General features: G+C 47.2%; 1 protein-coding gene across 1 annotated transcript; it reads right to left on the bottom strand.

The window, feature by feature from the left end:
* Positions 1–811: 811 nt before the first annotated feature.
* Positions 812–19,486, bottom strand: HGD (homogentisate 1,2-dioxygenase). Its single transcript, XM_052666185.1, has 14 exons — positions 19,303–19,486; positions 15,497–15,568; positions 14,051–14,139; positions 13,131–13,236; positions 10,990–11,049; positions 10,722–10,813; positions 10,212–10,246; positions 9,259–9,338; positions 8,781–8,880; positions 6,474–6,598; positions 5,796–5,900; positions 4,598–4,724; positions 1,742–1,923; positions 812–1,159 (listed from the first exon to the last, which is right to left on the bottom strand). Exons 1-14 carry the CDS (start codon positions 19,315–19,317, stop codon positions 1,028–1,030), a joined length of 1,320 nt encoding a protein of 439 aa, XP_052522145.1. The 5' UTR covers positions 19,318–19,486; the 3' UTR covers positions 812–1,027.
* Positions 19,487–20,657: the final 1,171 nt, after the last annotated feature.

The raw sequence follows: 20,657 nt of genomic DNA, 5'->3' as shown, positions 1-20,657 counted from the left end.
ACCAAACTTAGTAACAGTTTCACATCCTAGACTGAAACACGTACCCAATCTTCAGTTTCCATGGGCGCAGTAGGATAAATCAGTTCCCTGAGAAAATGAAATGAGCATGATTTTCAGCAAATTAGTTCAGGATCTGAGAGGCAAAGTGCTCGGCAGCAAAATTTAGCACTACCTGTCTGACTAAATTTGACATTTTGAAATGTTTTGATACTACAACAAAGAGTGCATGTGCTAAAGCAGAGGCCTGAAGGTTGGTAATGCATCTCATTCCCAGAATATTTGGGGTTTCCTTTTCTGCCCGCACCCTGTGGAACAGGAGAGTGGCTCAAAGTTACCACCAAGGGGTGAGGCTTGAGTATTCCTGTGCTTTTTGAGGTTCTTCGTAAAAGAGACATCATCAATTGTTGGCAAAGAAGTCAATGTTGATGGACAACTAAAATAAGATTGAAAAGGAAGCTTTCCCTTAATTAACAGTGAGGCGCTTTGGATTCTCTGACCTTTTCTAATCTGCAGAATGCTTTTCTGACCATAAGGGCTCTTCTTGGCAACCATCCACAGCCCAGCAGGCTGAAATGCCCTGTTCTGGTAGGAGGCTTACATCTGATAGAGTTTTCAGCTCTGTTTGGAAAAGTCTTCCCTTGCAGGTGGCATGAAATGCTTCACTGATCTTCAGCTTTTCCCTGTGAAAGGCACATCAAACCATATAGTCAAGAGCCCTTGGAATGGTGGCTGTCACCTTGCATTTACAGCAAGTACAGCATTCATACCAACTGCATATGATGAGAGGCACTCAAGTATTTCAGCTCCAGAGTGGCACCAGGATAGCTTTAATTGGGTACTTGAAGGCTAAAAATAGTGGTTTTCATTTCATTTCCCAAATTATATAGGCATGGTCATTTTATTAACTTGGTGGCTGCTGGAAGTGCCATTCTGCACTCTTGTTGTCTGAGCTGGCTGTGCTGCCACGTATAGGTCTGCTGGGTTCCCCTGTTTTTGTTCACACACTGCAAGAGACAAATCCATCTCTTTACTTGCAGTTAGGGTTGAAGTGGCTTTTCAGAGGTTCCCAGCACTTGTAGTAGTTTTTATCTAGGCGGTTGGAGGTCTTGAGGCCCCACTCAGTAACAGCCATACTGAGGGAAGATTCAAACATGAAGGCCTGGTGGGAATAGGAAAGGTTAGGTTAGGAGAAGGGAGAGTCTGAATCCAGGCAAGGGGACTCGATTCTAGCACAAACAGGAACTGTACACGCGTCCAGCTCTGCCAAATTCTTCATCTGACCTGATCAGCCCAGGGGGAGAAAACAACTCCCAGCAGAGATAGGCACATCTCTTCAGAGCTGGTGCTACAGTGCTGGTGTTAGCCAGGTCCCAGCAGTGACTTTGGACTCTGCATATCCTGAAAGCCAGGTTGCTCAATAAGCTCTAGCTCTGAGCCTATTGGCGATGATTTAATTTTATTTTAGGGAGTAAGAAAGGAAGACAGTTACGGGTTTGACTTCTTTGTCCATAGCCTAAGACAAAAATTAAGTTAATCAGCATGAAAATTCCCAGCTTCCAGCTCAGGTAACAACTTATGTGGTCAGAAGATCAAAGCTGCCACATCTCATATCCAATCAGCCAGAAGTGTGAATGCTAATTTGGTCCAAGAACTTTTCCACCTTGCTTGTAGGAAGCTAGGCTTTGTGAGTGTCTCAGCAGCAATATGTTGTGCTGCATACAAAACCTTACAGGCTCCTTACCATAGTCCCTTCTGCTACTCTCTCAGGCTCCAACTTGGCTTTGCTCGCCTTCTCAAAACAGTCAGCGTCTGGCCCGTGTGGAGTCATCATGCTGTGCAAGCTGGCCCCTCCAGGCTGGAAGCCCTCCTCCTTTGCTTCATAATGGCCTTTGATGAGCCCCATGAACTCACTCATGCAATTCCCTAAGGACAGCATAGAGAAGAGTTTGTAACACAAAAGCAGCCAAGAGCTTGAAACCAACAGAGCAGTCAGTATGGGGAGTGGAGGTTAATAAACATGGCTGCACAGGAGAAGACATCAGGGATCCTACAGGCAGTGCTTGCAAAGTGGTAAAGGTTCTATCACACTTTCAGTTATCTGGAGTCAGAAAACTCCCTAATATGAAGGTGCATTGATGTGGGTAGATCTGTGTTTTTCCTGCTACACTGAGCTGCATAAGCACTGAAGCTGCACACAGACTGTATCTGGGTAACTTGGTATCTACAGACCAATATTGGAGATATTAGATATTAGAGATCTGAAAGCACTGGAAAGGTAGTTCAGTGTAATCATCCTTGTGTTTCTGAGGCACAACCACCTGGTGAGACAGCCTAGGCTGGAAGCACAAAATTATTGTGTTCTGTGTCCTTCTGCCACTCTAGTCCAGCCAGGGACTTCAGTACCTTATGCTTTTGATGCACACAGGATCTACTTAGTTCTCAAGAGCCACTGTGTGCACAAAGACAAGGAGACAAATTCTGTCCTTCCCTAAGGAAGAATACCTTAGGCAGACCCTCTGAAACTAATGGAGTGATGTACCTTAACTTAGCAACAGATGGCCAGATCCAATAATGCAGTACTTATTAGTTATACTCCCTCTGAAGAAAGTATGTTAACAACTGCCATTGCAGTCTTCCAGCTTTAGTAGATCTGATGTGACTAAGCAATATGGCAGCTTTCTGCTGAGTGGTCAGTTTGCTGCAAAACCAGGACATGCTTCTGCAGCTCTGCTATATATAGCCTTTTTTAACCACTTGTTCTGTCTTTGTTAAGTACAACCTGAGGCCTGAAGTATTTAACAACAAAACTAATTTAGCTCAGAGCACAGTTGGCCTAAAAATGTATGCAAACAATCATTTATTTTCATCCCATGTTGCCAGCATCTCCTGTAAGAATCGATTGTACAGGCTTTTCATTGAACTCACTTAAGTGCTGTGCTTGGAGCAATCAGGGAGCAGTACAGGCTGTGAGAGCTTCATTACCAATGTGCCCTCTACATAACTCGTCATATCACTTGGGGAGAATGGGCTGGTGAGTAGGAAGCCAGGCAGGGACTTATGTGTTGAGCAATTTCTTGTTCAATTGCAGGTTTCCTATGTCACTTCCAACAACTTTGGTGTGCTTCTGCTCCCTGTCTGTAAAATAGCACTATCCTCTCCAAAGACAGTGTTGCGAAGTCAAAAAACCTCAGTGGCTATTAGATATTCTGTCCTACCAAGATAAGAATCATACAAACACTCTCTCAGACACGGATGCAATATATACACCTGGTATAAAAGAGGTATCAGATATATTTCTGCTTCTGGCCCAAAGACTGTAGGAGTAATTCACAACCTCCAGGCATGTAGAAAGTGATGGAGAGAAATTTTTCTTACGAGCCATCTTTGTATTGAAATAGTTGTGGTGTCTAGGGATGTCTGCTAAGGTGGGAAATTTTTGGAATACCATGGCTATATTCCTGCTTGGGGCAAAGTTAAGGCACCAAGAAAACCGTAACTCTGAGTGCACCAAAATTCTCTGAACGCTTCTTTGAACAGACTTTTTAATGCACATGAGAAGAAGAGGCCAAAAGGCATTTCTGGGGAAAGAACTCTTGAACTCTCTACAAGATCTCTTGAAAAATGTTTGGAAGAGAACATTTACTGAATTAGTGTTTCTCTTACCCCCCAGTTTCTTGTCCTGCTATGCCTCTGCAGTGACGTAAAGTTCTCATCACAGCACAAATTTCTGACTAGAAAGTAAGCACAGCATCCTGAGAGCTAGCTGTTGTGATTCCAACTGTTCCCATTCAAGCTTTAGTCCTCTATGTCTGGGCTAGAGTAGATGCATCGTGGTCACCATGGATTCAGTGCTAAACCTATGGCCAAGGCATTGTTGTCAAACAAATACCTGTGGTAGCTGTCTGAGTGGAGTCCGATAGGGTAACTCAGTGTGGGGAGCCAGGTTTCTAGCATCCATTCAATGCAACATGTGGCAGGGACTACCAGAAAGAAACTACCCCTAGGGGTGGTGACAAAATCCCCCAAATACAGCCAGTTCTCAGTCTGAGAAGGAGCCCAGTTCCTCCCTCTGGCTTTTGTAAATGCCAGTGGTACCTCCACCACTGTCCAGGAGTGAAGAGGGGCTCAGGAGAGCCACCCCAACCCTTCACTGCAACTCTGAGCTCACCCTGCTAGTTCATGGGAGCTCTCACAGTGCTTTACTCCATGTGTGTTGTCATATTTTCCATTCTCCCATTCTTTCGTACCCTACTGAGTTGTTCTGTAATTCATGGTTGGATGGCAGGATAGTATCTGACCTGTTCATGCAGTGCAATTTGTGTGCACCCCATCTCAGCGGGAGTCCCTTGGGTACAGGCACAACCACCTATGCCAGCACAACCAGCCCTCACCTCTGAGTTTTCCCGAGATTCTGCAAATAATAACATCTCTGGTTTTGTTCATTTTTCAAGGAGAACTCACTGACTTCAAGAAGCTGTGTGTAACTGTGCCAAGGGCAACAAATGAGACTTTTTCACTGTGTGTGCTTTCAGATAAATGGAGGCTTGTTTTTTCTGTGCCTCTGCACTCAAACAAAACCCACAAAAACCAGACATACTGTGGTAGTAAGGCGGCCGGAAGGTGTTGTTGGCAACCCCCCATCGTGGGGGGAATATGACAAAGTCAGCAATTGCCACTCCAGGACGGGTCGACTTGGCTGTCAAGACAGTGAAGATAGATGGATCCTGAAAAAAAAAAACGACAAAGCAAAAAGCATCAAACAGAGCATGACTCAGGTCACCCCATCGATAAATCTGGATATGAATATGCATAACAGACCTTGGCCTTTCCCTAATTTCTTCAATTTGAGGATCTCAAAATAATTTGCTTTCCTTCCCTTTTCACCCTAATTGGTCACAATTCCTCTTTGTGTAGAGGAGAAAGCTGAGTGTGTGCAAGCATGGTATCCTTAGGATTTGGGATGCAGCACTGTGACTCCAGGAGCTCCTACCACCTCTTTCTTGGCAGTTTTTGAGCACAACATCCTACCAGGGGTATTCACCTCATAGCACCAGTGGCTGACTAACAGGGAGAACAGAGTGCAGATAAATTGTCACTTGCTTCAAGGATTTTTGAAGTTTCCACTCCAGTAGAGCGATTTTCTGGGCTTTGATCCCAAACCTATCTTTCTCCTGGCAGGTTTTTCCAGAAATTAAACAATGCTTTCTGCTGGTTGTCTCACTAGCGGTGCTTCCGTCTCCTTGCGCACCCACTTGCAGAAGCAGCCAGGAGATGGTATGGCTGTGGGCACCTCTCCCACTGGGCTGGTTTCCTTTTTTAGAAGAGCTGCTCACATTGATTTTGGCTTTAGTTATTTTCCATAAGATCTAGAAATTACTGCAATGAGAGCTGCCAGCTCTTGGAATGTGTTTCAGGGGCTCAGATGAGCCATGGGAAGGAGCCTGTACAATTGCAATAAAATCAAAACAAGAATTTTAAGCACACGTCTTTTCTCTGAGTTGCATGGTGCAATACTTGCTTCAGTATTCAGCCCTCTTCCAGAGCACAGGCTTTCTATGCTAAGTTGTTTAGGAAGCTGATCAACCTCCAGTTCTGTCATTGCACCACCATGGAGGCTTTATTTTTTTTTTTTTTGCAAGGGTTTGTTTGAGGCCAAGGAAAACAAAAGTGGCAGACTGTTTCTTATAGCATAATGTATTTTTTAACAGTCACTGGGACCTTGGAGCTCTTGGGTGAATTCTGATGGTACAGCATCCACAAAGCTTTGCTCTGCCTTGCTTGGCTCCAGAACTTACCGCATGGTCAAAAGCGACAGAATTAATGACCATAAAGTTTTCCAGATGGTATTTGAATGGTGTGTAGTTCCCATGCCAGGCAACAACGTTGAAGGGGGAGAAATCCTATCAAAGCAATAGGGACAGAGAGAACGTTACCACACACAACTCTCCACCTTTCGGCATACACACAGGGTGCTGCCCCTTCTCAAGTTAAAATGGTTTTAGTGCTGGTGATAAATGTACTGACAGCCTAGAGCACAAGGCCCTTCAGGCACAGCCTGATGCTGCAAGGACGTGGTTTTCCTCAGCGTTCCCACCTGGAGAGCTGTAGCCCTCCCTTCAGAGCTCCATCTCTGAAGAAGTTCGAGTGCCAAAGCAGTGCTTGAACAAGGTGGACTCCAGCACTGGCTCTCCAGCATTATAAATTTGCATTGGGTTTCCCTATCTGTTAGAAACATGAGTATGTAGAAATAAGGAGGCCAAGACCACCATTGAGTCTTTGGGTTAAGCAAGTTTCCATGGACTGTTTTTGCAAATTGAGGAGACTCAGCTGGGAGATAAAGGAGCCAAGGTGACAGTTCAGTCCTATTCCATTTCACCAGCTCAATGTCCTGAGACAACATGCATGCTAACAAGCTGTAGAGACCACATTATGCACTGGTGGGTGCTCTAGTTGTTTTCCTGTGCCCTCCTTACCTGCTGGGCTGCAAACAGCTTCCCCTGGTACTTGCTGATAACTGTGTAGCCCCCTGGAATTTTCCGGTCCTCATACCATGCTACTGGCACCAAGAAGTCACGTGGGTTCGCCAGGCCATTGGCTCCTGCAAAAGAAAGAAATGTCAAAGCATGCTGGGCAACCTGCTATCAGAGCTCTGTGGGTGCCCTTCTGCACTTGGACTGACCACACTTCTTCTGAGTCCATCATGAAATCTCCAATATTCGTGTTCCTCGTTGGCTCCTATAAGTAGATAATTTTAATATATCCTAGCATTTAGGTCCATGCTCCCTTATGTGACTGAGACAAGTCTCCCTCCCTTCTTTCCTAAACAGCATTCAACCTCCATTAAAGGTGTGTAGGTATTGGAAATTAAGCAAAAAAAAATGGAGGGTGAATTGCTCTCTGTTCCTGGGCATCCTGCTGCTTGGACACTTAGGAATGCAGAAGCATGTCATGAGGGAGCATAATGCTTTTCTGAACAAAAAAGTAATAAAATGAGGGCCAGTGATACTTGTAGACATTGAGCATACTGAGGGGTGGTTAGTGTGAGGAGCGCATTTTCACAATGCAGAGCACCATATGGGTGCTGCAATATTTTTCTTCTCATTAGCATTATTGTTGCAAAGTGTTCTGAATTTCTTGGATAAAAATGCAAGACATTACTACCTGCTGCTAAGGTTTAACACAGTGCTTTTCTCCAGCTGCCATTTTTCAAGTGAAAAGTGAAGTTAGAATAAAATAAGAATGAAATACAAAGAATTTGGTCTCTGAGGGGAAGGCAGGTAGGTGGTAAGAAGAGAGCTCTCATAATTACCATCTCCTGAAAAGGTCTACAGGCAAGGGCACTCGTTTTCTTTTCTGCTGGAAGTAAATGTTATAATAGATTCCTGCCTTCTGGAGACCAAAAACCCCTCCTCTCCAACAGTGTCTGAAAAACTAGCTAATGGGAAAACTTCCCACGAGCAGGCAGGTGTAACAATAGCAATAATCAAGTGGAGCAGCACATAGCACAAGAAACAAGGTGAAGGCAGGCAATCCCAGCTTGCTAAAAGGAAAGCTGATGAAAAACCAGTATAGATTCAGTGTGGGAAAAGCTGCGCAGAGCATGTCGCATGGGACACATGCTGCAGTGGGGCCCAGCCAGGGGCTGCAGGCTGGGTAAGCTCCCACCTGTGGGCTCCACAGCTCCAGCTTCACTACGGCTGTGAGGTGCTTTTGTAGGCCTTCAGTGCTTACACGCTGTGCCAGGCTTGTTACCAGTTTACCTATTCGGCTTACTTCAAGCACAAGCAGTATTTTAGATCTCACTGGGAGCCATAAAACAAGCTCAGCCAAGGGGAAAAAGGAGGCAGATGAGGTCTGTGATATGTGAAAGATGAGGTCTGTGCTGCCTGAAAGCAGCTCTGCTCCAGCAGCCCAGTGCGGAGGCAAGGCTGTGTGGCTGATCTGAGCCTTGTGCTGCTCGTGTTGCTGATCCCTGCTTCTCCAAGGGAAAACCTTCTGACATTTCCTCCCTCCTTCCCTTATACACTTATGGCATGGAAAATAAACACAGAGCATTATTTTTCAAACTACAGGCAATTCAGCAAATCCTCAAAGATTCTTAACCAGAAAGGAAAGTTTCACCCAATTTGTGGTTCGTGACCAAACGTTAATGAGCTTTAATGAGGCACGGTGCCTGTGTGGACAGCAGCAATGTGCTCAGCTTGCACAGTCAAAACACTGGCTTGTACACACACAGAGACATCTTGTTTTCTCTGCTTTTCATCTGGCATTGCCATTGTGGTGAGTCTCTGGCTGTGCATTAGAAAACTGAGTCTGGCTATAGAGATGAAAGTGTTAACATAGGCAGGAAGGTTAGGGTTAGGATTAGGTTTAGGGTTAGTGTTAGGGTTATTGACTCTAAAATGATGCTTCAAGTTTCAAGTTGCCTCTGAAATTCACTTTTCCTTTTACCAGCTAAACTCTCTCCAGCTACTCCATATCTGTAAGAAGGAGCCATCAAAGAGACAGCAGCCTCAGACTTGCAGACCAGAGGAGGAAAAGGAAGATGGAAAAATGAGTGGGAAAGAAACAGTCCCTCCAGCCCCAGGGGAAAGTCATGATGGCTGAACTGTCTCTGCTCCCCAGTGCTCTGCTGGGGAATAACAGTGCCAGGATGGAATCTGCCTTTAGGGAGGAATGTGTGCATGGGAGGATGGATTACATAGGAGATAAGAGATAGTTTAGCAGTTCCTAACTCTTTCCCTTTGGAATGCAGTGTAGGTCTGATAGGAGATGGTTACCAATGGGTCCCAGGTCAGGTAGCTCAAAGTGTGCCCCATACACCTCCAGGACGTAGCCTCTGGTCTCTCCAAACACCTCCACACTAAAACGCATTCCTTGCTGGAAAATAAAGGAAGAAATCAGGATCATCCCTGTACTTGGCTAACAAACCAAAAGCAACTTAATGCAGGACATGCCAGACACGCTGTGGCTTTGGCTGCCTCTAGCAGGCCCTCAGATTGCCCCAGGCCTACACATGGCTGTGTGACCTTCTGTGGCCACGCATCCCAATATGTGAGGTGCTGCTCTTTGAATTGGGTGCTACTGCATTCTCCATCTGCAATGGGTGCCATCTGGGGCTCTGCTCCATGATGGAATTGGCTTCTGCTGGGTTCCCATGGTCCATCTAGCACCACAGAGCTCAGCATAAACCACACAGAGCTCAGGTTTTTGCTGTTTGCTCCAACAACAGGCCCTCCAGCTAACCACAGCTCTTACCTGGATAACACAGATTTCATTGGGCTCCACTAGCATCTTCCCAAACTCAGTTGTGATGAGCAGTTTTCCTTGCTGGGGCACTGTGGAAATAAAATGGAGGTAGAAGAGATGAAGGAGCAAGCTGTCAGTCACTATGTGTGATGTCTTCCTCTCAGTCCCCTTAGAAGGGGACAATTACATTAGCTAGGTAGTAACTTATTCTTCCTGCTTTCTGAGAGTGTAAGTGCTTCACTAATGTCTGCAGTACTTTCTTTGTCTTTTTGGCACCAAATTGCTCACATTTTGACATGGAAATCTGACAGATTTACAAAGCCTGCCCTTTTACCTCAATTACTAAAGGAGGTGGATGTGAATACTATTTTATGAGAGATGTGTTCCCACTGGTGAAGCATTTCTGTCCCATGGCTGAAAAAGATGCAGGTAAATATCAGGCTCTTGGTCTTACGATGCTGTACAGAGTATTTTTCTGCACGCACATTCTTCATGTTGCCAAGTCAGCTCTCATCATGGCAGTCTGCTTTCCTGAGGCTGGCAGAGTGTGGGAGCTAAGCTACTATGCCAAATCATCTTGGACTAAAGCAGTGAAGGCAATTCACTATAAGCTGTTCAGAAATTCTAGAGCTTATGTTTTCCAGAAAACCTCCAGTGTGCCTGCTAGGGATCTGGGAAAGGATCTCTGAGAGCCAGGCTGGGGAAGCTGGGTCGCTGCTCAAAAGCAACAATGAGTTTTGGCATGAGTGTGCTCCCTCTGTGCTGCTGGGTAGTGATGGGACAAGCCTGACAGCCCAGCCTTTGCCAAACCACCACATCTGGATGGCATGTGAGTGAAATCATCCCTCCTCAAGTCTTTGCAGATGGCTGCCAGGCTCTGGCTCTGAAGGAGGAAATAAACAAGCAGGTGGCAACCTAGATATGTCCTGCAGGAGAAAGGAGAAGCCAATGCATCAACTCACCAATCAGGAAGTCACCATCTGAATTATAAAGGCATCTAAAGGAAAAGGAGAACAGGAAGGTCAAGGCTTCACTTGTACATATGCTCCTACGGAATCACAGCACAGCTGGAGCTGGACCTCTGGAGGTTACCTGGCCCAAGCTCTGCTCAAGCAGGGTCACCCAGAGCAGAGTGCCCAGGACCAGGACCAGACCATGACCGTAGCAGCAGAGTTTTGAGTTGGGAGACCAACAGAAATGCAGCAAATGGGTCGGGGAAGGTGACACACGGGCAGGTGCAGGTTTGATGTGTACAGCCTGCTAGCAGGTTCTTTTCCCACTTCGTGCTGTCTCTGTGGCCTCGGATGAATCAGCCTTTGGCAATGGGTAGCGATGCCCTCCAGAGGCTGTATTCACCTCCGAGGAGCTTTGGTCCCTGGTACAAGAGCCTCTGGGCCCATCACATCTCCTTTGCCTGCATCCCCGCATACATCTCCCTCATTCAGCCCAGCCTCCGACAACCAGTCCCTGACCTGTCAAGCATGGAGGTGTTGCAGACGAAGATGTGGATGGCGATGCCGTTGCGTCCTCGTGGCTCTCCAGCGCCACACAGAGTGTGCAGACCCTGCAGGCAGACCCCAGGCCTTGGGAGTGAGTGTCAGGCAGTCAGGATATGCAGCCCCATCCTGCTTCATCCCATCCCTTGGCTGTGTATCAGCCAACTGCCTTGCCACTTTTTGCTTTAGCCAATTATGCAGTTGGCTTTTCTTTGAAATCCTAAGCCCTGGCACCCCAACTTACGCTCACGAAGTCCAGCTTGTTCTGGGAGGCTTTCGGTATTTCAAAGGGCTTCCATCTCATCTAAGTTGCAGCAAACAGAAAGCAAAAAGGGAACAAGGTGGTTATAAAGTAAATAATGGCAATTCAAAAGGAAGCAGCCCGCTCCCCCTCCCTATTGCCCTGTACTTGCTGAGATAGCTTCTGTTTCCTCTTTGCCTTGCTTAATTTGGTCTGCAGGTTTCTTTTGATTTATGGAGCTCTTTCCCTTTGAGTCATAATTTTGTAAAGTAATTGGCTGGCCTGTCTGAGAGCCAAGGTTGGTGTTTTTTGTTTTTTGTTTTTTGTTTTTTTTAAATCCTATTTAAAAGCTGTCCGTTCCCCTATTACTAACAATAGTGCTGAGAGCAGGGAATTTCCTCCCAAGGCCTAGCCGGACCCCTAGGCAGAAGGTGCCAGAGGAGTTCCCTGTGTGCTTGTTACTACTGAAGAGCATCATTAGGGTCTCACTGTATCTCTTCAGAATCAGGTGCCACAGCTATGAGCCCATTGCAGGAGGAATTTTGGTACAAATTCACCCAAGCACCTGAAATCTGCAGGATAGAAATGGCTGATGGCCATGTCTCCTGCACAGATATGCTGTACCTCAGATGAAATGCTAGTAGCTCTGGGCATCCAGAGGTGAGCATTTCTTTACTATGAGAGTGGTGAGGTGCTGGAACAGGCTGCCCAGAGAGGTTGTGGATGCCCCATCCCTGGAGGTGTTCAAGGCCAGGTTGGATGGGGCCCTGGGCAGCCTGGTCTGGTATTAAATGGGGAGGTTGGTGGCCCTGCCTGTGGCAGAGGGGTTGGAGATTTGTGATCCTTGAGGTCCCTTCCAACCCTGGCCATTCTGTGATTCTGTGATCCGGGAGCATGGTAGGATTGGGCAGCCACTGATAGCACGGACACATGGATAGACAGACAGCAAGAGGAGACACAGAAGGCATCAGGGATAGAGTGGGGAAAAGAAGAGAAAAAATTCAGGTTACGAAAGTGGTCTAAAAGGAAGTAAACAGTGGGAGAAGGAGAGCAGAGATCAGCTTGCAATCCAGCCCACAGATCATCATTGAGGATGGTGCTTCTCCTCCCAAATTTTTGCAAGCTGCTAGGCCACTGACTGGTTCCATGTGCTGTCTACCCAGAGGGCCCTTGTTGAGTTTGCACTTTACCACTGTAAGTACAGCAGAACTGGGGTGCCGAGTCAGACATCCACATGGGTGCTTAAAACAGGGAAGCTACCACTGGTGTTTCATTTTCTCCCTGCCCAGAAATCGTGGCTTTCTTTGGCACCTCCTTTTGACACTGGAGAGCTTTCTTCTGCATCAGCATTCCTTGCAATGGATGCCATGCCTTATTTTTTCACCCTCTCTGTCCCCGTCTATGTTTTGTGTACAGTGTGCTTTTTATAACTCTGCCATTGTCTTTGGGCAGCATTCAAGGCAAAGGACTTTCTTTTTTCTTCCCATTGACTTCAATGAGCTGTGCATGAGATGGCTTCACATGGTAATCCCTTCAGATGGATGGCAGTGGGGAAAGCTGTGTTGTGAACTAGGTGAAGTGCAGAATGCCATGGGGAGCTGGGGATGGGCTGGGAGCCTGCATGGCTGCAGTTGAGCTGTGTTTGGGAAGGAAAACTACAGGAACCTATACAGCAGCCTTTTACCTCTGCTTGGTCAGTGGCTGGAAAACACGTTCCCACAGAACCAGAGAAGTATTTAGACAAATGAGGAGGCAACCGGGAGGCTGCAGGATGGCTAACGATGATGCATCAGAAGAGAGAGGAGTAGAAATCAATGAGCACGAGGTTATGTCAAGAGGAGCACAGCAGGAGGAGAGAGGCAGATTAGCAGAACTAAATGTCCTGGGGCTGGCAGGAAAGAAATAATGATTAAAGATGATAGCAAGGCCGTAACAGAGGGAAACAAATGCTGTGCCTCTCCAGAATGGAGTTTGATTTCCCAAGAGAGCTGCAGAGGAGCAGGCTGGCATCCAGCAGCCTCCTGACGGGAGGTGTAGGCCTCAGCTTGAGCCTCTGATGCGGGAGGATGAAGGAGCAGCCTGCATCCTCCAATCCCACATCATACCAAAGGCTGTCCCCCTCCCTGGCTGGAGTACAAGGTTACCTGGTTGGGGTCAGGCTCTGTCTCATCCCAGTTGTGTGTCAGATGGCCCTCGTGCAGAGGCTGGAAGGGCTTGTGGCAGACAGAGGGCAGGATCCGATAGAGCCAGCTGTGGACAGGGACATGGATGGGATGAGGCTGGGGAAGTGGTGAGGTACTCTGCACAAATGAACCCCAGTGGGCAGGAGGAATATTTGTGGCCACTGGAGCAAGTGGTACATTAAATATTGAATGTTGTCTCACAGTCAGAGACTTCCAGAGAGGTAGGGGGAGTCTAGAGGGATTTTATTGTATCTGTGGCTGAAATACAGCTACTTCTCAGGTGGGAACAAAGGCTACATAAAGACTGAAGTTCAGGCAGCACAAGGATGAGCATAGTACGTAACTAAAAGACCAGAGGAGCTTCAGGAGCTAAAAGATCACAGCCAACACCTGAATTTGGGTGGATTGCTGAAAGTAGCATCCCGTATGGCTGCATACACCCATAGGGTCAAAGTTTTATGGGAGATGAGGTCTCCTAGCACCACAGAAAGTCCCCCATGCCTCCATCACTGTCAGAATATTATTTGAGGTCTCTTCCTGATCACTGTGAGAGCTGCCAGCCCCCTACCTAGTGTGATTCCACTGCCCAGTTGGATGCTGAACATTTTATGCCACCATCCTTGGAGGTTCAGCAAAGTGGTGGGGTCACCATGTCATCCTACACCACTGGAGCAGGGCAAGCTCTTCTGATAGAGGGCAATGGCAGCCCAGGAATGGACATCTCAGAAGACCCTCAAAAACACCTGAGTCTGACACTTGGTTTGTCCAAAGCAAAGGTTTCTCAATCCAGGGCTGATGTCAGTGTCCTGCCCCTATGTCCCAGGACATCCAAGGGCACCTGCGTGTGTCCTGATATGTCCCCACACGTGCCACCATCATACCTCCTCCTGTTGGTGGCCCGGGGACAGGTGAAGGCTGAGCCCGAGAGCTGCTCCGCGTAGAGGCCGTAGGGGCAGACCTGTGGGTTGTTCTGCAGCAGGGAGAAAGAGGAACCACCAGTGAAGGATGTGAGGCGTTCGCAACCCTGTTCAGTCTGTGTACAGCCCAGGCAGCCCTATATCCCCACTGTCAGGATGCTGGTTGCCTAATATGTACCAGCCCAACCTAAAATCCATTCCTCTGCAGCATCACCTGGAAGCTCTCACAGCCATAAGGAGCTGCTAGCACCAGAATGCAGTGAGAGCACCACAGTAAAGAGTGTTATTCCCAGCACTTACAGACTGTACATTATTACAATTACAGTTTCTCTCCGTCTCTCTTCTTTTGTTTTTTCTTTCTTTCTTTTTTTTTTTTTTGGAAGCCATACACTGTTCACTGCTTCCTTCCCTTCTGCAGGTTCTCGGTGAGAATCCTGTCCCTGCCATGCTGGGTCACCCTGCAGTATCAGCTGCCAGGGAAGAATCAGTAAGAGGAAAAGCTCCCATCACATATCTCCTAGCCTCCAAACTCTGTCTTGTTGGCAAAGGTATGCAGTGGAGCAGGGGGATCAATAGCCTTTGTCATTTTTATCTGAGCCAGCACGACTGCAGATGCTGGTCTTACAAATACTGCAGTGGAGAAAGGATCCACCCTTGGGACTGAAGATTTTCCATCTACTTCACAGTCAGATTTTCTATTAACTCTTTCCATACTGAGCCCAAGCTCTGTACTGATGAGGGCTCTTTGGTGGGGTACTTCAGCAAAGCCAGCCTGGAAATTCCTGCTGCCATTAGGAGACCCACAGAAAAGAGAGAAAGGACTGAGTGCATAGCACCAAATGAAAAGTGAATCCATTAAAACAATCCAACATGGTGCATTTTAATCGAGTGTATTCTGAAGTTTTTTATTTCTAACCACAAATCTGCCCACTTACAACAGCTCATGGAGGGCAGCTGCCATCCTGCCAATGGCCAGTAAACCCATTGAATTAAATCCATTCCTGCTGAGATCCACAGCAGTGTGTACTGTCCCCAGGCCAAGCCTCAGACTTCTGCTCTGACTCAGCCCCCATCAGTTCCCTCCTACTCAGCATGCCCAAGCCACTTCCATTCCCAAATCCTTTTGGAAAAGCTGCTCCTGAGCAGAGGAAAGCCAGGCGAGTTGCAGCTCCCAGGCAAAACTTGGAATCTCACAAGTAACTTTAACGTAGAAAGCATAACGGGAAGTATTTAATTATGATTTTTGCCAGCATCTCACTATTCTCATCTTGCATAAGGGAGGCTCCTGAAGACTTTCATTGTGGAAGAGAGAAAGAAAACGCATTAATTTAGAAGGAAGCCCAGGGAACAGATACTCATTCTGCTCCATGTCTTTTTAATTAAGCATTTCCACAAACTCAAACTCTGTACCTGTCCCTCTGGTAGAGCTCCTGGACAGCGTGGGTCCTCAGAAGCATGCTCGTTTCCAAATCCTGACATGTACTGTAAAGTAAATCACACAATTCTTCAGTGTTTTGAAAACACAAGTGAAACCTCCCCAGACAACTCACCCCTCCCTTCCCCGTGCTTTTTTTCCACAATCTTTCCATGCACTGAGACTTTCCCCAAGCGGCCTGCTTGCTTGCTTCCATGCATCATCTTCCCATCTCCAAAGTCAGTTTCACTAGCCAACCCTGTGGTGGGCTGAGAAGCACAATCAGAACCTGCTCTTCTGTTAGACATGCATGTACATTTTGTTGACATCCTGTGCCTGGGATTGAGACTGGGGGTCATTTGGTTGCACGGTTCTCATGACACGTCTCCATGGCCATCACAAGAAAAGTCAGGACTTAGCTGGGATGAGGAAGGAAATAAGGCTCTGCTGGGACTTCAGCATCTCACTGATTTGCCCTAAATGAGTGTAACCCAGAGGGGTGTGAGCTGCCTACTATGGCAGCAAGCAAGAATTAAGGTGACCATCTAGGGCGCTAGGGCAGTGTAAGGTGAGGGACCCATCCAACATGTTCTGTGTGAGGGCACAGTGGAGGGCTGCAGGACCTCAGGGGAGGCAGCCCCTCTGATCCTACAGAACGAAGCAGCCCCACTGCACCCCGCATGAATGCAGAGGTATTTTGGCTGCGATCAATCGCTCAGCCTCGTGGCCCAGCAACAGAGTTAAATATTCATGCTGCCTGCTGTCCCTCTCCGTTCAGGCGCTCGTGATACTGCTGGGAGGCAGCTTGTTCACTCAGACCTCCCAGCTTCACATCGACCTTTTGAAAATTCTTTACTTTCAGTGTGGAAACCACTCCCCTGGCACAAAACGTGCTGCAGCCCCATTTTCTAGGGTAGGCAGGAAGGCATTTAGCTCGAGTTGGAGCAAGGTGCTTGCCCAGCTGTCCAACTTGGACAGAACAGTGCTGCCGTTGCCTTGAGCAGAGCTGGATTGTTTGTTACTGCGGTGCCTGGATTTCTTCCCCCCATTCTCAGATTTTGCTGAAAAAACATGAGTTTTTCTCAGGTGCCTGTCAGCCATTTGTGAAAAAGAGAGTCCCTTCCCAGAGGGATTCTTGCTGGCCAGAAGCCCTGCCTCACCCGAACCTGCTTTCTGTAGGACTGGGGAGGATGGATCTCTCCTTACCCACTCTGCTCTCCACCTGCTTCTGCACGAAGCACATTGATATGCAAAGCAGCAGGTCACCTAACCACCCTTGGCAAAGGTATTGTGCCGGAGCATTTCTGCCTTTCTTTTCTTTTTTCCCCTCCTTCTGAAAGGAAATGCAGCACTACCTGCTGGAACTGCAGCAGTTCCTGAGTGAACCCACATCTCCCCACTGCATTCTCCTTCACCAGCTGCAAAGGATGGAGGCAGGAGGGAGCCCTGGCTGGCAGGCCAGCCTCTTCAAACAGGGAAAGAAAGGGGCAGGTAAGGATGCTCAGCATATGAAGGGTTAATGAAACTGCTTTGCAGAACATCACCCCTGTCTGCAAAATACTCAGGCTTAAAGCTGGTGGAGAGTCTTTTTTTGGCGAATGCAGAGAGAAGCTGCTGCATCATTGTTCAGGCAAATCAGTTTTTCTCTGCTAGGGGAAAAAAAAATAAATCCTCAGGTAACTGCATTGAGGGCTAAAAAAAAGATACTTCCCTCTGGCGGGCAGGACTGCAGCTGTGGGAGTCAGACGATGTCCTGATGGTGATTTATTGTCCTGTGGTTTCATTGCTCCGGGTTTTACCTGGCTGTTTGGTGCGACTTTTCTCATTCACTCACTTTCTTTTGTCATTCCGCTGGGGAGGGTTGCCTCCTCGCCTTTCCTTCAGGGGTCAGCATAGAACACGATGTGGTTTGCCAAAAAAATCCTGCACAAGCTCCCACGTGTAAATGCATGGCTGGGGAATTAAAGCTTGCTATTTGCATGCTCATATTCTGGCTGGGGAGTAGAGAATTTGTTTATTTATTTATCTTCCTTTTGTGATTTTATTTGCCTTTTAGTTTATTTTCTAAGTAAACCAGTGCTGATGGATAATTAAAACGTCATGGAGCTCAGATGCTTTGCAGCAAGAGGAAACAGCTGCTCAGGTCCAGCTTTGAGCTTGGCTCAGAAAGGCTGAAAACCTCCTAATGAATGGCTTTCCTTTTCTGTTGTCTCCAGAGTGCAGCCACGGTTGTTAGGCTGGCTGTTCTCATCCCCTGCAGGCCAGAGGGGCAATGGGGTGTTTTGGGGCATTGCAACCCTTCTTCCACATGATCAGCTGTCCTTCATGGCAAAGCCTTCTTCCCCACGGCCAAACCTTCTTCTCCATTACCTCTCCTTCATCTCCACGACCACTTTTTATTCTCCACAACCAACCCTTCTTCATGACCAACCCTTCTCCATGACACATCACAGGGCAGTGACCTGCTACTCAGTCCCTGCTCCTCCTCCATGGCTCCTAGCTGATCAGGGACTTTTTTAGTTATTGGGCAGGTGAGTTCTCCGTGAAACAAGAAGTTCTCTGTGGTCCTTTGCTTTCTCTTCTGCATTCAATTATTGTCATTATTTTGTTCGTGATCCCATAGATTTTTATGTAAGCAGGAGTGTGTCTGATTCCACCTTGTTTTTGTTTTGTTGCTTTTCAGTAAAATAGGAGAGATGAAAGCGCAGCACAGCATTAAAAATTCAGCAAAGCGCATTGATTGCACTAACTGGGATGCAAAGCAGAGAGCTCGCAATGGGTGTCACGCTCTGACCTATAAACCATAACCTTTTGTTCACCAGATTAGACAGCAGGGATGGGAAAAAAATGCATTTGAAGTCTGAACACATGGGCTGCAAGATAATTAAGGCCCTTCTTCAAACGCTGCATAATACACTTCCCTATCTGCTGCTGCCGCAGGATGCACGAAAGGAACATTCATCTCTGCACCAACAGCTCACTGCCTTGTCCCAGCTCAGAGGGGCCAACACTGGCACGCTTAAGGCAAACTTAGAGGAAGATGAATGAAAATAGGGGCAGTAGTGGGGTGAAAATAAATGGGCTTCCTAGCAGTGCCAGCCCCTGTGTCTGGGGAGGAACACGGTGGTCCTGGATGAGATGTCACCCACTGTAACGATGAGCTGGTCCCCTACGCCACAAAAGTTCTGGCAAAATTTGAGATTGCAGGCCTATAAATGAGCAATAGAACAACATCCTGCCTTCATTGCAATTCACCCTGTGCTGGGAGAGGAGGGCATGGCTTGTCAGGAGAAACAGGCACTGAATTTTCCATTTACACTGAGGCATTGACCAAGGCTGGAGCTTCCCTAGGCCACTGGAGAAGATTGCACCAAGGTTGCAACAGCAGGGCAGATGTTAGTGGCTAGATTTCATAGGCTGAGGGGGAAACACCTCCTGGCAGCAGGGCAAGAGGGAAAGGGGAAAAAAAATAAGGTAATGCAGAGGTCCAGAACAGGCCTAGCCATATCAAGAATGATTTCCAAAGGAGAAGAAAGTGATAACAGCCCATTTAGATGAAATATGGCAAAATCCTATATCTTGAGAGGTCTTTTAAACACACCTTAAAACACAAAAGGGAGACAAATTGCAACTAAATGGGATGTTACCATAAACCTATCACCAGACTGCAACTGCACAGCTCACTATCCTGCACCTCACTTCCACCAGCCCCTCTGGAGGGATCAGTTGGGTAGGCTTGGTGCCAAGGGAAGGGATGACAAGGGCAGGCAGCCTCTCAGTCCCAGCACGCACAGTCTCTCACCTTCAGGCTTGTCATGGTCCTCTTGGTCTTCCTCCTTTGTCAGCAGGTTGAAACTCCAAGCAGTTTAAATAGCCAACACAGCTTGAAGTGTTTTCAGAAGTGTGGTGTGAGTGTCCAGCCAGGAGGGCTGCATCAATTCAGCTGAGCTGGTCACGGACTGGAAGTGAGAAAGTCCAAGAGAGCTCTGGAATTGTTTGCTCAGCCCAGTCTGTGTTTAATCAAACACCAGCCTTCCCCCTGGGCCAGTCCTGGGAAGGGTTTGGAAATAAGAAATGGAGGTGAGGGGGACACTGTCACTGCTGCTTTTTCTCATCAGCTTTTAAACAAGGGCTTGTAGTTCCTACACATGGGCGAGAAGACAAGGCAAGGCATTTAAGAACAAAGAAAAGTCATTTTTGCAACTTATTTATGAGCCTCTACTATAAATCACACCCCTAGCAATTTTTGTGTACGGCCCTCTAAATGCATAAATACACATTTGCTCATCATGCCTCCGAGCCACATCGCATCTGGTCTTAGGGGACAGAAGGCATCATATCCCCATGCTGGCGAAGTCAGTGATATTGGTGCAACACTGCGTGGCAACGTTACACAGCACTTCAGGGGCAGAGGCAGGGGATGGCTCTGTACTTTACCATTACAGCTGGTGAACAAAACTTACAAAACTCTGAAATATTAATATTTTGCAGGAAAGCTGTTGCCAAGGAAGGAGCAGAAGCAAGCAGGTGGCACAGAATGCTAATGAAAGCAACTCTGCATTTCCAGAAGTTGCAGGAAAAACAAAAGAGCAATTGATTTTATTTGATTTTTTCTTTTTTTTACTTTGAATTCTCCTCTATCTTAAAAAAAAGAAAAAAAAAAGAAAAAAAAAAAAGTAGCAATGTTTTTTTCCTTTCTGCTCTGCTGGGAGGCACACATCCAGATTTAGATATGACCCTGTGGTTAACATGCTGTGAGAGGGAGAACTCCTAACAGCATGCCTTCTCCAAAAACCTCCTTATACCGCCCTCAGTAACACACCAAGGCCACTGAGACCTGCCACTTTTTAAGGTCTACAGAGAAAGGGAATGCCTTTGCTCAGTGCTAGTGCTGGGTAGATGCATTGCTCTAAAACAGCTCTTCTCCATGGATGTGACAAAATGGCTCCAGTTCTGCTACCTGTTCTTCCAGTGACAGCACTGGCAAACTAGGCTGACTGCTATAAAAGAGTGAATGAGGTATGTGAAACAGTGTAGTCAGCTGGACTAAAGAGGTGATCATCCCTCTGCTCTGCTGAGGTCACACCTCAAGTGCTCTGTTCAGTTTTGGACCCCTTACTACAGGAAAGACATCGAGGCCCTGGGGTGTGTCCAGAG

Source organism: Tympanuchus pallidicinctus, unplaced genomic scaffold, assembly GCF_026119805.1.
Source record: "Tympanuchus pallidicinctus isolate F22 unplaced genomic scaffold, pur_lepc_1.0 scaffold10, whole genome shotgun sequence".
NCBI lineage: Eukaryota > Metazoa > Chordata > Aves > Galliformes > Phasianidae > Tympanuchus > Tympanuchus pallidicinctus.
Note: the sequence above shows the minus strand (reverse complement) of the source record. Positions and strands in the feature narration are given on the sequence as shown.

Excerpts from the sequence above, each read along its gene's own strand:
- HGD (XM_052666185.1), bottom strand. Across the intron at positions 9,339-10,211 it reads AGATGGTGACTTCCTGATTG|TGCCCCAGCAAGGAAAACTG; the intron begins GTGAGTTGATGC and ends TTATTTCCACAG. Across the intron at positions 6,599-8,780 it reads ACCTGACCTGGGACCCATTG|GAGCCAATGGCCTGGCGAAC; the intron begins GTAACCATCTCC and ends TTTCTTTTGCAG.